The sequence below is a fragment of the Panicum virgatum genome, chromosome 1K (genome assembly GCF_016808335.1).
Source record: "Panicum virgatum strain AP13 chromosome 1K, P.virgatum_v5, whole genome shotgun sequence".
NCBI classification, from domain to species: domain Eukaryota; kingdom Viridiplantae; phylum Streptophyta; class Magnoliopsida; order Poales; family Poaceae; genus Panicum; species Panicum virgatum.
Window position 1 is genome coordinate 17,810,251 of NC_053136.1, and position 14,591 is coordinate 17,824,841.

The 14,591-nt window shown below is 40.1% G+C and overlaps 2 protein-coding genes and 1 long non-coding RNA gene across 7 annotated transcripts; all 3 read left to right on the forward strand.

The window, feature by feature from the left end:
• Positions 1–429: 429 nt before the first annotated feature.
• LOC120698016 (protein phosphatase 2C and cyclic nucleotide-binding/kinase domain-containing protein-like) lies at positions 430–8,230 on the forward strand. 5 transcript variants are annotated; one of them, XR_005684667.1, is made up of 16 exons: positions 597–851; positions 1,106–1,179; positions 1,505–2,810; positions 3,359–3,490; positions 3,595–3,819; positions 3,917–4,042; positions 4,128–4,190; positions 4,609–4,691; positions 5,148–5,379; positions 5,494–5,804; positions 5,894–5,979; positions 6,071–6,137; positions 6,267–6,544; positions 6,678–6,865; positions 7,452–7,608; positions 7,714–8,230. XR_005684667.1 is itself a non-coding variant. In XM_039981456.1 (15 exons), the coding sequence occupies exons 2-15, from the start codon at positions 1,746–1,748 to the stop codon at positions 7,957–7,959; spliced, it is 3,252 nt and encodes a 1,083-aa protein (XP_039837390.1). In that variant the 5' UTR covers positions 430–851; positions 1,505–1,745; the 3' UTR covers positions 7,960–8,218. The 5 variants fall into 5 exon arrangements, 2 of the variants coding, with proteins under 2 accessions (XP_039837390.1, XP_039837397.1); XM_039981456.1 differs by lacking the exon at positions 1,106–1,179 and having other exon boundaries at positions 430–851; positions 5,894–5,972; positions 7,714–8,218; XR_005684666.1 differs by lacking the exon at positions 1,106–1,179 and having other exon boundaries at positions 435–851.
• A 775-nt stretch (positions 8,231–9,005) lies between these two features.
• LOC120698032 (F-box protein At3g58530-like) lies at positions 9,006–12,818 on the forward strand. Its single transcript, XM_039981481.1, has 12 exons — positions 9,006–9,249; positions 9,927–9,986; positions 10,174–10,257; positions 10,331–10,461; positions 10,537–10,612; positions 11,195–11,265; positions 11,418–11,504; positions 11,587–11,659; positions 11,733–11,800; positions 11,887–11,955; positions 12,038–12,143; positions 12,324–12,818. Exons 1-12 carry the CDS (start codon positions 9,091–9,093, stop codon positions 12,387–12,389), a joined length of 1,050 nt encoding a protein of 349 aa, XP_039837415.1. The 5' UTR covers positions 9,006–9,090; the 3' UTR covers positions 12,390–12,818.
• A 670-nt stretch (positions 12,819–13,488) lies between these two features.
• Positions 13,489–14,298, forward strand: LOC120698038. The gene is made up of 3 exons (XR_005684688.1): positions 13,489–13,611; positions 13,678–13,779; positions 14,128–14,298. It is a non-coding gene; the product is annotated as an uncharacterized LOC120698038 (long non-coding RNA).
• The last annotated feature ends 293 nt before the right edge of the window (positions 14,299–14,591 follow it).

Below are 14,591 nucleotides of genomic sequence, written 5' to 3' on the forward strand. Positions count from 1 at the left end.
GTTTTTTCCTACACTAAAATGTTTCCAATCAATTAAAAAACTGGCAGCCTTTTGTGACGGATACAAGTATCGTTAGTCCAAATTCGCTAATCCAAAAACATTTGATCAAATCGCATTATATTTCTCACTTAGTCCTTGTCGAATAGCAGAATAGCTAAATTCAGTCTCTTCATTTACTTTCCACTTTATAAGTTTTTCTCTCCTTATTTCTGCACATTCCAACAAACTAGCCAAATCTCCATGTTATCAAGTAATCCACCCATATTTTATTGATATTCAAATTATGACGGCTATTATTTGTAACAGATGATACCATCTTAATATAATCTAGTAAAAAAAATGAACGTTCGCGCTGTAAACATGGATTTCTCATGCATCAACAAAGCCTGCCAATACATCAAAGGTTGGACAAGAGCCGCCCAGAGCTGCGGCGGCGCGTGCAGTGCAGGGGGGAGCTGCAGGCTTGGTCCCATCCACAAGATCGGTGGCGTGGCGTGGGGTTGGCATCACCACGCTCGCGTTGCTTCTCCTCTCGCTTTCCGATGCATTAATGGCCATCACCGATTCCTTCCTCCCACCCTGCAGCCTCCCCTCCCTCCCTCCCTCCACTTCCTAGCTAGCCTAGCTAGCGGCTACCCTACTGCCACCACCCCCTCTCCGCCCCCTTTCTCTTTCTCCGCCCTGCCTGCCGCTGTGCCTTGCTCGCTTCCTCTACCCACCTCACAAAATTCCCCACTCCTCCGATCCCTCCCTCCCCCTATCCATTCTTCTCCTCACAAGGCTGCCGCCGACGCAGCCGGATATGCTGCTGCCGGTGCTATTCTCCTCCTCCTTTGCCGATCTCTGCTGCTGTAAGTTACATGCCTGACACACTCCCTTTTACTGTTTTTTCCCTTTCTCGTTCGTTTTTTTTTGCGCTTTCTTGAACTTCAAGTACAGGCTTGCCAGTAGTGTTGTACCATATGGGGCTCTTCCACATTTCGGGCTCTTGGCGTTGATCATTTACTTCTTGTTGGTCCTCTTTTGGTAGTGATTGTTCCTTGCTTATTGCTTGTATATGTAGCTGTGCAAAGATCTCACGCAAAGGTGAACTGTGCATGTCCAGGGACCCCTGTTTGGTCAAGGGACTCTGCTAGTTCCTACAGTGTACTTCGCTGTTGTCCAAGTCTTGGTAGAACTGTAAGCAAAATGTTTTTTTTTTTTACTATTGTGGGCGCGACAATGATCATCCTTTTACTTTTGTGTTGGCATGGCATCCACGTTCATCACTTTCTGCATTTTCTTGGAGTTTTTAAAGTTCAGAGCTACGACGATTATGCTTATTAGATTGTGATTAAGTATGTTGCATATCAGAAGCTTCCTTTGCTGCATGTGCTGTATACTTTTTCCTTTCAGAACTGCTGCTTTGCATAAATTCTCACGGAAGCAGTTAGTTTGCTAATTTTATTTCTGAAATGAGTTTGTCCGTTATTGTTGACTTGCTACACATTTTTTTTCATTTCAGGTAAGCATTGGAAGGAGTCGTATCACCTCCCGCCATTTTGATTTTTAACTGTCAAAAAGAGAGCCTTCTGAATTCGGATATGTGCAATAAGTTCCATTTACAGAGTGGTGAATGGCTATTTAATAAGTTCCCCAGATTCTATAAATTCTGAGTTGGTTCATTGATACAGTGAAGAATTTTTTTATTGCTCTTGTTGTTCGTGCTGATTTGGTCTGGCCACAGCTGCTTTTACCTCTGATTCATGGGCTGTTCAGCTTCCAAATGTTGTTCACAACTGAAGTGTTCTTTGTGCTCAAATGGGTGCCTCGGTCAGACACCTGACTCCCCAAGGGAATCAAGGGGGAAGTCAAGCCGAGGCAGGGGAAAGGCTGATTCCACTGGTTCAGATGACTCTTCTGATGATCTTGGGGAAGATGATGATGCTTTGAACCAAATGAATGCTACAAGGGAATCAACTGTTGGCATCAGCCGACTATCGAGGGTCTCATCACAGTTTCTTCCTCCTGATGGTTCACGCAAAGTTCAGGTCCCTTTGGGTAACTATTATCTGAGATACTCCTTCTTGTCTCAAAGAGGTTACTACCCAGAATCACTGGACAAGCCAAACCAAGATAGCTACTGCATACATACCCCATTTGGAACAAGTCCTGATGACCACTTCTTTGGTGTGTTTGATGGTCATGGAGAATATGGAGCCCAGTGCTCACAGTTTGTGAAGCGAAGATTATGCGAGAACCTGCTCAGAGATAATCGGTTCCGTACAGATGCTGTGCTTGCTCTTCATGCTGCTTTCGTGGCAACAAACTTGCAACTTCATGCCGACAATTTGGATGACTCCATGAGTGGTACTACTGCAATCACTATATTGGTCAGGGGTAAAACTATATATGTTGCAAATACTGGCGACTCACGTGCTGTTATTGCTGAAAAACGAGGGGATGATATTGTTGCTGTCGACCTCTCCATAGATCAAACTCCTTACCGGCTTGATGAGCTTGAAAGGGTCAAGGAATGTGGTGCTAGAGTTCTGACGTTAGATCAAATAGAGGGGCTAAAGAACCCAGATGTGCAGTGCTGGGGTACTGAGGAAAGTGATGATGGCGATCCTCCAAGGCTATGGGTGCAAAATGGCATGTACCCAGGAACTGCTTTTACACGTAGCATTGGAGATTCTGTTGCTGAGTCCATTGGTGTCATTGCAGATCCAGAGATTTTTGTTCTGGATCTCAATTCCAAGAATCCATTTTTTGTTCTAGCTAGTGATGGGGTTTTTGAGTTCCTTTCCAGTCAAACAGTCGTTGACATGGTAAGTTGCATCTACCATCTGCATAATCTTTACTGTTTGCATCATTCAAAATTCAGACCATTTGGAGCAATCCAAAACCCAAATTGCTTTGCTGCAGTTATATGGATGTATTAGATATGAAAATAATGAAATATTTCCTATTCAATTAGCGAAGTTGTAGTTGCCACTCACCATTTAGGAACTATGTTACGGTATGGGTTATGGCTCCCCTGTGTAAGGGTGGGCAGGGGTTCGGGGGTTTTCTCGGCCGGCGTGACAGGTCTTCTTCTTACATTAATGTTCGTGGGGTGGCTTGCCCCTTGCAGGTCGAGTTTTTATTTAGGAACTATGTTGTTGTCCACATGTGAGGGATATTCACTATACCTACCTATCATTGTCCCCTTACATCTGTTTTCTACGGACTTGGTCAAATCCCTCACTTTTCGGAATTACAATAAAGTACTATTTGAATTAAATTTTAATATCTTTCCCTGATAAACTAAATCTTTTAATGAAGTTTTAAATTATATGGGGGCTAAACTTTTATCCATATGGTGGAAAATTTGCAGATTTCTAAATACAAGGATCCTCGAGATGCATGTGCAGAAATTGTTGCTGAGTCCTATCGTCTTTGGCTACAGTATGAAACTCGCACAGATGATATTACAATCATACTTGTGCATATTAATGGGTTAACTGATGTATGAAACTTACTTTGTAGTTTCTTTGCATTATTCGCACACCAATTGTTTCATCAAACTTCCTGAAGAAGCCTCACATATTTTTATGTTCACTGTTTTACTAGATGGAATCTACCCAGACTGTTACAAAAGTGTCTTTACAACCTCCACAGCAAGTAGTAGGATTGGCAGGTTCTGAATCACCACTAATAGTAACTTCCAACACCAACAATCAGCGTTCCAGACATGATTTATCACGCGCACGACTGAGGGCTGTTGAAAGTTCTCTGGAAGATGGTCAATTATGGGTCCCACCATCTCCATCACATCGAAAAACATGGGAAGAGCAAGTAAGTTCTAATGTTTTCATCACTACAAACTTTCTCGTTACTTGATATGTTACATGCTATCCTATTGCTGACAAACCTCAAATAACACGAAATGAAGGCGCATATTGAGCGGGTGCTACATGATCATTTCCTCTTCAGAAAGCTTACTGACTCTCAATGTCATGTTCTACTTGATTGTATGCAACGAGTTGAGGTGAAACCTGGGGATATAGTAGTGCAACAGGTTATTACCTTTCTATATTTGTTATCTTAAGTGGTTGCATTTTTAGGTTTCTTATAAGTCTGAAAAAGGATACCGTGCTATGCAGGGTGGCGAAGGTGACTGTTTCTATGTAGTTGGTAGTGGTGAGTATGAAGTTCTGGCCATTCAGGTATAAATTTCTAATTAAATATTTGACACGTGTAAAGATTGAGTTTTGTGCTAGTAATAGTGTAAAACTCACCAGTTTTTGTTCAGAAGGATTTTATCAAAGATAAGCAACAGATTATTTGTCATCTAAAAGAGAAGAGCCTTTTTTGGTCAAAATACATGTAGTAATTTTTGATATATGCTCCGATGCAATATATAAAGCTGCTTGTCTGATCGTTGATGTACAAATTGGCACACAAAGGGAATGCGTGGAACCTTTGGTCACTGCCTAACTTTTCCAATACATGTCCCTTAGGCTGACTACATTCTGAACTTATTCTGACCATGTGTTTCAACCAAGTCAATTAGTTGATAAAATTCCTCTTTTCCTGATCTTCGTCGCACAATTTTCTGAAACAAAGCTGATTTACATGGAACAGGAAGAAGATGGAAAGGAAATAACCAAGGTTCTGCATCGGTATACAGCGGACAAGCTTTCTTCCTTCGGGGAGCTAGCACTAATGTGAGTCCATATGCACAGTTCGTTATATCAGTATCATTGCTGGAAGTGTAGGTTATTACACCGGTAACACCACTGTTCATCTTTAAAAAATCCATGGTATGAATATTAGTAAGTAGCTATCCATGTCACTGTACTTATCAGTCATGTACTCTAGTTTCTTTCTCCTCTTGTACTCTTACTTGAGGGGATGAGTCCTATTTTCTACATTCACCATACTAAAATCCAGAAATAGATATTCACAAACTAACCACTCAAACTCTTTTCAAGAGAGCATGAATCTTTGTCAAAATTTTGGGCTCTCTTGTAATCTGATAAGAATAAATTGATTAAGAGAGCATAAATCTTTCTGAATTTAATCTGAATTCTGAAACCTACCATGCTCTATTGTAATCAATATATACAGGCTGTACTCGCTGTTTGATTCATCTAGTCATCATTTTTTCTTGTCATAAACAGGCATAATAAGCCACTTCAAGCTTCTGTTCGTGCTGTGACCAGTGGAACATTGTGGGCTCTAAAGAGGGAGGATTTTCGGGGAATTCTGATGTCAGAATTTTCAAACATACCATCATTGAAATTGCTCCGATCAGTAGAGCTGTTTACAAGATTTACAGTGCTTCAACTAACTCAACTTGCTGAGTCACTTGTTGAAGTATCTTTTGCAGATGGGCAAACAATAGTAGACAAGGTACATGGAGTAAACAAATAGTTGCTTATGATATCTTTTCAAGCATTTGCAATTCTTTTTCTGGTTATCAACCTAGTGGTAACTAAGTTTTTACTCGAGTATATAATTTTTCAGAATGATGATGTCTCTGCATTATATGTCATTCAAAGGGGTCGTGTGAGACTTATATTGGCGGCTGATCAGATGAACTCAGATACTTGGGACCTTGTTAGTGCTCAAACAAAGCAGGCACAAAGCAGTCAGCAAAATGATAATTATGTGGTTGAGATAGACGAGGGAGGACACTTTGGAGAGTGGGCTCTCATTGGTGAAACCATTAGTTTCACTGCTATTGCTGTTGGTGATGTGACTTGTTCTACTATTGCAAAGGAGAAATTCGATACAATTGTTGGGCCTTTGCCTAAACTGTCACAAGCTGATGCCAGGTAATGTGTCTGAAATATTTTTTTTATGGAGATAGGCCACGAATTGTTGTCAACCATCAAACTTATTCTATTGTATGGCCTCTATGCAGGATTAAAGAATCTCTGGTCACTAAGAAGAATGCCGCAGATGATGACTTTCCCTTTAGGAGAGTGCAGCTATATGATTTGGTAGGGGGTTAGTACTCCTTTCCTCCTCTCTAACATGCTTTAGGAGATCTCATTGTGATTCTTTTTTACTGATACTCAGTTGTGTATATGTTTCTCAGGAATGGAAAATGTGCATATATGCTGCTGATTGCAGTGAGGTTGGTCTCGTCCAAATTAAGGGCTCTGGTATGATAATCAGTTCTGCCTGATTATATTGATATATGAGTATGTTATGGGAGTTTTCCTGATAGACACTCCTATGTTTTGGTTAATCATGTTTTGATTTTCCTTTTTCTTGTTTGAATCATGGACCAGACAAGATCAGAAGTTTAAAAAGGTTTTACATCAAGAGAGTACAAGATCTCCATAAGGAAGAACAAGTCTTTGAGGAAAAGGAACTTATGAAAAGCTTGAGCCAATCAGCTTGTGTGCCAGAAGTCTTATGCACTTGTTCTGATGAGTCATATCTAGGAATATTGCTGAATTGCTGCCTTTGTTGCTCACTGGCTTCAATACTTCATACACCGCTAAATGAGTCATCTGCAAAGTTCTTTGCAGCCTCAGTTGTTATTGCTCTAGAAGAACTTCATCAGGTGATTAGTGTTTTCTTCTTTATTGAGCAATCAACATATGAAATATTATATATTGGGTTTGAGATTTAATCCACAATATGTGTTATGATCATTCTCTTGGCATACATACTGATATGTATTTATGCATTTTCAGAAGTCCATTATATATAGAGGTGTTTCGGCAGACATTCTTATGCTTGACAGATCAGGACATCTGCAGCTGGTGGATTTTAGGTTTGCAAAGAAAATGGAAGGTGAAAGGACATACACAATATGTGGGATTGCTGACTCTCTAGCACCAGAGATAGTTCTTGGTAGGGGCCATGGATTTCCTGCTGACTGGTAAGTGGTTACTGACCCTTTTCTTACATAAGCATTCCATATCAAATTATCAATGCATCACGTATGTGTTATGAAGTTATGGCAGTCATTTATTCCCACTTTATATTTCTAATGTGACTAGTGATTTCAAAAGGAATGTGTAGCATCTCCTACCAACTGCATATGGAAAAAATTTAAAATACTGTTTCCCCATCTCACCTTTTTTAATGAAATAATACTGTTTATGGAACGGATGATCAATTTTTCAGCTGAATATGCAAATTTTGAAATGTTATTTTGTTATTAAGTGACCTTTCATTCGGAGACTCTGGTAGTTGTAAGCACATATGGCATTTTGTTTTCTGTCAGTACTCAGATGCATGTGCCGAACTGGCATATTTCATCTACCTGATACTGTCAGAACAGATTGAATCATGCAAACTGCAGTAGATACCTTCATCTCAGCAAAAATAAATTGAGAGATATACACCTCAAAAAAGAATAAATAATGAAATTTGTGCTGACAGGACAATACCTGAGTGTGTTTTTCAGACACAGAATATTTGAGTGGAAATTATGACAGGCCAATTTGATTTTGTATGATCAGGTGGGCACTTGGGGTCTTGATCTATTTCATGCTGCAGTCTGACATGCCATTTGGGTCCTGGAGGGAGAGCGAGCTGGAACCTGTTACAAAAATTGCCAAAGGCCACCTTGTTATTCCATCAACGTTCAGTGCGGAAGTTGTTGACCTTATAACCAAGGTTACATCCAATCCCGACAATTGCAATTCAACTGTTCATTTATTTTCAGCTTATTCAGATTTCATGCAACAGCACTACTTAATTTCTTCTGTGTCATCTTGACAGCTACTTGTGGTAGATGAAAATGTTCGCCTTGGAACCAGTGGTGCTGAAGCTGTGAAAAAACATCCCTGGTTTGATGGCTTTGACTGGGAACAAGTGGCATCTGGGACTTATGCAGTACCTGATGAAGTCACTGAGCGCATCAATAGCTGTATAGAAACTCTTAATGAGGACTTGACAGCGTCTCCTTCTGTGTCTATTGAAGACCCAGATGATCATACTGCTCCAGAATGGATCCAAGATTGGTGATCTCAGTAGTTGTACGATTATCCAAAGAGGGATCTGTTCTAGTTGAGTGTCTTTAGATTTTCATGGAGCATTCTTATATCAAGTACGTGAAAGAAGGTATACATGTGACTAAATGTAGCTAAGTTAGGTCGAAATTGACAAGTTGTAGATACCATAGATGATAGATTCCTTCTGTGATCATATGTCTGGCTCGCAACTATCTTATCAAAATTTGGGATGTGCCAAAAAAGGGTCCAAATAGGTACTCAGTCAACAGCAAGAGACTGCTCTATGGATATTTTGCCCAACCAAGCCCACAGTCTCTCCTAGCCCATTTCGGGGCGAACCGCTCCAATAATTATGCATTCCGTTTTTTAAAAAACTGGGTGTGACATGCAAATTAGTAAAAGCTTATTTGCAAGAACAATATATTGCTCTATAGGAATTTTAGATTTCAAAAGGCCTTCAACATGAACAAGATTTTGCTGGTTTCCCGGGGTTTGAACTCTACAATGCTCCGCCCACTAGAACAGGCTGTTTTGAAAAACATGCGAAATCCGATTAGAGCTCCAAATTAAATTCAATTTGAAACATAAGGAAAGATAGGGTACAAAATGAAAACTGAATTCTGAATGTAAAAGCTGCATGCTAATGAAATTTGGTTCTTATGAAAAAAAAATATACTCATCTTGAATCAATGAACAAGCTACAACTTTTTAAGAAGTTATGATTTAATGACAACAAGTTTTTATACTAAAATCTATACTTCCCACTTTAACTTTGCAATTGGCACAAAACACCATATTCTCAAATCTCAATTCTTCGGGGTCCAAAGACCAATGTTGGTTAACCAAAGATGTAATGATGGCACAGATAATATGCTAATAGAAAATTTGCATTTTAACAGCTCATAAACTAGCTAGTACCTCCGGGCAAGTTTTGAAGGACTAATGGTTCTTTTGTTATTTCCCTGATGAATTTTCAAAACACAGAATATGATATGATATTCACTGGATATGGAGTATATTATGGTATACTACACAGTACACACAGACTTGGTTGGACTTTCGTGGGCCAGCCGTGTCAGTGGCCACACTCACTCCCGGGGAAGGAAAAATCGGACGAAATTTCTCGCGGCCTCCTCCCTCCGAGATGGCGGCGCCGGCGGCGGACGAGGCCTGGTGCCGGCAGACGGTGCCGCGGGTGATGGAGCTGGTGAGCCCGCGCCTCCCGCTGCGGGATGTCTGCGCGCTGCTCGCCGTCAGCCCCTGGTGCTACCGCGCCCTCGTCGCCAACCCCAGGCTCTGGGAGGTGCGCATCCCGTAACTATTCCCCACCCACCGATTCATCTCCCGTAGCCAGTTTCAGCTTGTGTTTAGATGAGAATCATTGCTATGAATTTCTAAGCCCTTGCTCCCCTTGCTACGGACGGTAGTGAATGAGATTAAACCGGCGATGTTGCGCGCTTTGTCACCGCCTGCGGTTGTGTTTGTCTGATACTCTAATTGCTGTATGGTATAGCGTATCTGCTTCCGTTTTCTGCAGGAAACTGTGCTCGCTGGTGTTTTCCTTTGATGCTACGCGCATGAGTTATCGGTTCTAATTTGTGCGGTTAAATTAGTTTATCAGCAGGAACTGCTGTTATTATTCTTTTATTAAGCAGTCAGTGAGACCTCCTCATGATTTGGTTGGACTATTGGAGTCAAATTTCAACCTATGGAATCCATACTGAACTCTAATGTTAGTAACAGGTTCAGTACTTAGTAATAGCTGTTAGTTCAATGCTAATTGTTTGTCATTGAACTGCCTTTATGCATTACTGTGGCCACTCCTAATTTATTATAATACCTCCTGCCTATTTTGTGCTCTGTATGCATACAGCTGTGTCCTATGTTCCGATTAACTCCATTTATCTTAATGCTTGTCCTTTTTAACTAATATTTATTTTTGGAGTATATTATCGATATATTCTCTCCTGTTAAATGAAGGTACTTGATCTGCGTGAGATGAAGAATGCTGGTGACCGACTTATTTCAGCACTTTCCCTGGTAATCATAATTCTACTCTTTTATTTTTTTTCCTTTTGTGCGATACTCTTGTGCTACTTTGCCGCTACCATGTATATTTATTTGGGTTAGAAGTCTGCCGCTAACTTTTGTCATAAACAATTTGTGCCTTCATGTTTTGATCCTGTTTTAGTAGCTTTTGACGACACACTGTTCTATTCTTATTTAGCCAAGATACCGTCACCTGAAAGTACTGAACCTTGAATTTGCGCAAGATATTGAGGACCGACATTTTGTCCATCTAAAAGAAATGGCAAGATTTGCTCTCACTTCATACTTTTATGTAAATTTTAGATATAATGCTGCAACTCTAGTTTTCATTACAGAGTGGTATCTCACTGGAAAATTTAGAGTTCCTGAACCTGAACGCATGTCAGAAAATCTCTGACAAAGGAATTGAAGCTGTTACCAGTCTTTGTGCTAATCTTCAGGGCCTTTCTATCTACTGGATTGTGGGGTACATCTCTTACTGAATGTTTTCTTTGCTGAATATGACTCGTGTTTCTAATTGTTGGATATGTTGCTGCCTTAGACTGACGGACTCGAGCATTGGCCACATTACAAAGAACTGCAGGCAGATAGTGGACCTCAACTTGAGTGGCTGTAAGGTAATCGCGTGCTTTTTTTTACTTTATAGCATTTTTTTCTTCTGCTGTTATTTTCTGAATGGATTGTTTGAAAACTGTAAAATCATCTTTGGCAATGTCTCTCTCCAAGGAACATTGTGTATGTGATAATTTTCTTCTCTTGTTTAAATCTTACTACTATGAGTGTTTAATTTGAGGCATGTACATCATATATATGTAGCTTACTTTCATTGTTTATCTTTCGAAGTATGCAACAGTGATTTTGTTTAACTTAGTTCAGGAGGATGTGCAAACTGTATCCCTGTTTGGTGGTTTATTATTTCGAAGTATACAATCTTTCTTGAACATTGTGCTGAAAAAATAATCATGGTACAGAGAAAGAAAAATATAATTTGTTATTCAATACGGGCTTGCAGAGTTATTATTCATTAGATCAGAATGTGGTTATATCAAAACATTAAATATTGACTGTAACTTACATGTCACAATCCCATTGCCAATTCCTGTCTTTTTGCTCTCTCGATCAACCACGTATATTGCGATTTCATATGTTTGCTGTGACAGAACAACGAGTCATTATAAGGGCTTTTGTTGCAAATGCAGAATATCTCAGATAAAGTAATGCGGCTAATTGCTAATAGTTACCAGGGACTAAAGAAATTGAACATAACCAGGTATGGTCAAATTCTTGGAGTACATCCATCACAAAAAGAGTAGATCTTAACATGTGCTGAGTGTTTACCTATCTTTTTGTTCACTCGAATTTTGTGAGTTTGAGTAGAAGCACAATCTGACATCTAAATGTCCTGTGTGCTAAACTTTCTAGATGTGTTAAGTTGACAGATGATGGTCTTAAAGAGGTGCTTCAAAAATGTTCTTCACTTGAAAGCTTGAACCTTTATGCCCTTTCAAGGTAAAATTAAAGAAACCTAATGTTATAGCAGATGTATCTAGCAGTGAGTAGGGTATCTAACAACTTACCTCACATCATGCAGTTTTACTGACAAGGTTTATAAGGAAATAGGATTGTTAAGTAATCTTACATTTCTAGACCTATGTGGTGCTCAGGTAACTATTATCATATTTGATTTGAACTATCAAACCATTTTTTGTTCATAATTTACTAATACGGAATTTCCAGAATCTATCTGAAAATGGTCTTGTATGCATATCAAGATGTGGAGGTCTAGCATATCTCAATTTGACTTGGTAATCAAGAGCAAACTTCTGTCTCCTTTTTTTTCTCCAATCAAGTGAGATTCTGTTTACCAAACTCTGCAATTACTATCCGACAGGTGTGTACGCGTTACTGATGCTGGTGTTGTAGCTATTGCTCAAGGTTGCCAGTCCCTCGAACTGCTAAGGTAACATGGTAGTATTGTCCTAAAGATAGTGCATTCGTCGTGCCCTATTCTTACATGCACCCTCTGTTTGTTATCTATGTAGTTTGTTTGGAATAGTTGGGGTAACTGATGCCTGCCTGGAGGCTTTATCAAAATCTTGCTCGCGCAGCCTCACAACACTCGATGTAAATGGCTGCATCGGTATTAAGGTGACGACTTGAGATTTGAGAAGTCTCTGTGATTACACTTTTGCTTTAATAATTTCAGCGCAGTGCCACTTATCAAAACACCTGCTTCCCATAATGCAATTTGATCATGTTTTGGTATGTAGTTTTTTGTTCTGACAATTTTTATTGTTGTCATTTTTGTACCTGGGTATGTTTTGGCAGAGGAGGAGCCGGGATGACCTGCTTAAGTTGTTCCCAAAGCTGCGTTGCTTCAAAGTGCACAGCTAGCAGCTACTCCAGATCCTCCCCTGTTTGCTTGAATTGGCGTCAAACTCGTGTGTGAAAGATCTTACTCTCAAGAGTGAACGAAGCAGCAAGGCAGTTTTCGGCATCAGCTCGTTACGTTCCCGTGTTGCTGGGAGCGAGATGAGAGATTCAATTTGTACCCGATGTTTCTTAGAAGCTAGAACGCGTGACAGTCCCAGTACATTTGTTATCTTCATCCCATTTGTATGGGTCCAGTTGTACCAACTTTGTGGTGCCATTTTGTTGCTGTCGCAGTTTGTATGGCTTCCGTCAGTAATGGTCCATCTTGTGTTGTGCACAGCAAACTATGGCCATGTGAATCGCTCTACTTGGAGAATATGTATTCCAAACAGTAAACTTCTGTAAAGTGTTCCTTGACAAGAGGGAGAAACGTTGATTGGAGACAACAAACTAGCCCTAGATGGTTTGTCTTTGTCACTATAGCATGATTTTACTGCCACTATCTGTAAAGTGTTCCAAACAGAGGGGATAAAAATCCCAGATTGCAAAAAGTCTCAAAAGATCAGAAAAAAAAACAATAATAATGTCATCTCATCACGTTTTTCTAGAAACATCACAGATGTGAAAGGATCGAAAGAAAAAGTTTGCCTTACAATACAAACATATTTCCATTCAAATATGATAACACAGGACAAATGTCTGTTAAATACGGTACATCCCACCTGACAATGCACTAGCTAAAAAGCAGAGTTCTTGATACATGGGAACAAAATAAACAGATCAAGATCAGTAATTGTATTTAAATTGATCATACAGCATCGCCATTGCATATCGCTGGGGTTCCTGCTCACTAGTACTCACTTCTCACTGAACTAAAATCATCTCTGGTGCCATCATAGGTTGTTCGAGCCGGGAACACAGTAGGTGCCTCTGTTGGTTCTAAGTAGCAAAGCTCAAACAGAAGAGAAGGTTCGATTTCACAGAGGAAATGGGATGTAAAAAATATGCTCTATATTCTCCAAAAAGTCATCATGTACAGTAAAAATGGGAACATGATCCCCAAAATGCCCCTACCTGCCCAGAAATTCGAAGGATATTCCAGCCTAAAGGGCATTTCCAGGGCTTGGAGTGTACACATTGTCTACTCTTAGTGGATCATGTTTTCGTGTGATTCTGAAGGTTACCCCCGATCTTCGGCTTTCGCCCTTCATGGGTCTTGCACCTTCGATCGGTCTTCCAGAAGGTATCACCTTTCATGTTTTGCTGCCTTCCCTAGAGCTATAAGTGACCTTCGATTGCTACACCGTAGCCTCCCCGTGCCGAGCCAGCATGTCTCCAATAGACTCGAAGGTCTCAGGGGGCTTCCTTCTATATCGAGTGGATCATCGACAACCTTCTGTCTTCGATCGAGGTGGTCTATGTGACTTAATTGGACTTTTTCCTTAACATAACCAGTAGGGGAGACCCATCCTGTTTACTAGAAAAAATCATCCATAACATATTATACCTCAAATAACAAGAAAAAGCTTTCAAAGAGTATACATATTCAACACATTCCATCCACCAATGCTACTCTCTCTCTCTCTCTCTCTCTCTCTCTCTCTCTCTCTAATTTTTTGAAACGTGAATTTGGTACTCTCCTTCATGCATAATATGGTGCTATGATGAATTCATGGTCTCGTTTCAGCGAGCAGTTTTACTTTGCCTACTTTTGGAGATTAATCTTGTTTGTGAATAATGTTCTATTGTTTACTTGAAGATTATACTGATTCGTGTGATGGAGCGACTGGCTGCAAAATTTGAAGACACAGGGGAAAATGCCAAGCAACCTTTGTCCTGCAATATATGGAAGAATTTCTATTCTTTCCTTAGTACTCTTATGGCAGAGGTGGCTATATAAATGAATCATATTCTCTGTAATATTTGAACAGGGTATTGTGTGGCGGAACCACCCAAAACTACTGGGCCCGGGTGCACTGATCTTCGTTGCTAAGCAACTCTGACCCAATTTGGCACTCACCGGTAGTTCCTCGAGTGAAGCCTCGATAAAAGCCACGCTATTCCAGGATCAGCAGACAACACTCACACGAAGGTGAGCCCAGAGATTACAACACAAACCATTTCATACATCTCAGAGTGATTGCAGCGGAAAGAAAATTTATTACAAACCATGTTCAGAGTAGCACAGTACTACGGAGTTCCAACTACTCAATTATTTAAGTC

Excerpts from the sequence above, each read along its gene's own strand:
- LOC120698016 (XM_039981456.1), top strand. The coding sequence starts at position 1,746 with ATGGGCTGTTCAGCTTCCAAATGTTGTTCACAACTGAAGTGTTCTTTG. Across the intron at positions 4,692-5,147 it reads TTCGGGGAGCTAGCACTAAT|GCATAATAAGCCACTTCAAG; the intron begins GTGAGTCCATAT and ends TGTCATAAACAG. Across the intron at positions 6,866-7,451 it reads CATGGATTTCCTGCTGACTG|GTGGGCACTTGGGGTCTTGA; the intron begins GTAAGTGGTTAC and ends TTGTATGATCAG.
- LOC120698032 (XM_039981481.1), top strand. The coding sequence starts at position 9,091 with ATGGCGGCGCCGGCGGCGGACGAGGCCTGGTGCCGGCAGACGGTGCCG. Across the intron at positions 10,613-11,194 it reads TCAACTTGAGTGGCTGTAAG|AATATCTCAGATAAAGTAAT; the intron begins GTAATCGCGTGC and ends TTGCAAATGCAG. Across the intron at positions 12,144-12,323 it reads ATGGCTGCATCGGTATTAAG|AGGAGGAGCCGGGATGACCT; the intron begins GTGACGACTTGA and ends ATGTTTTGGCAG.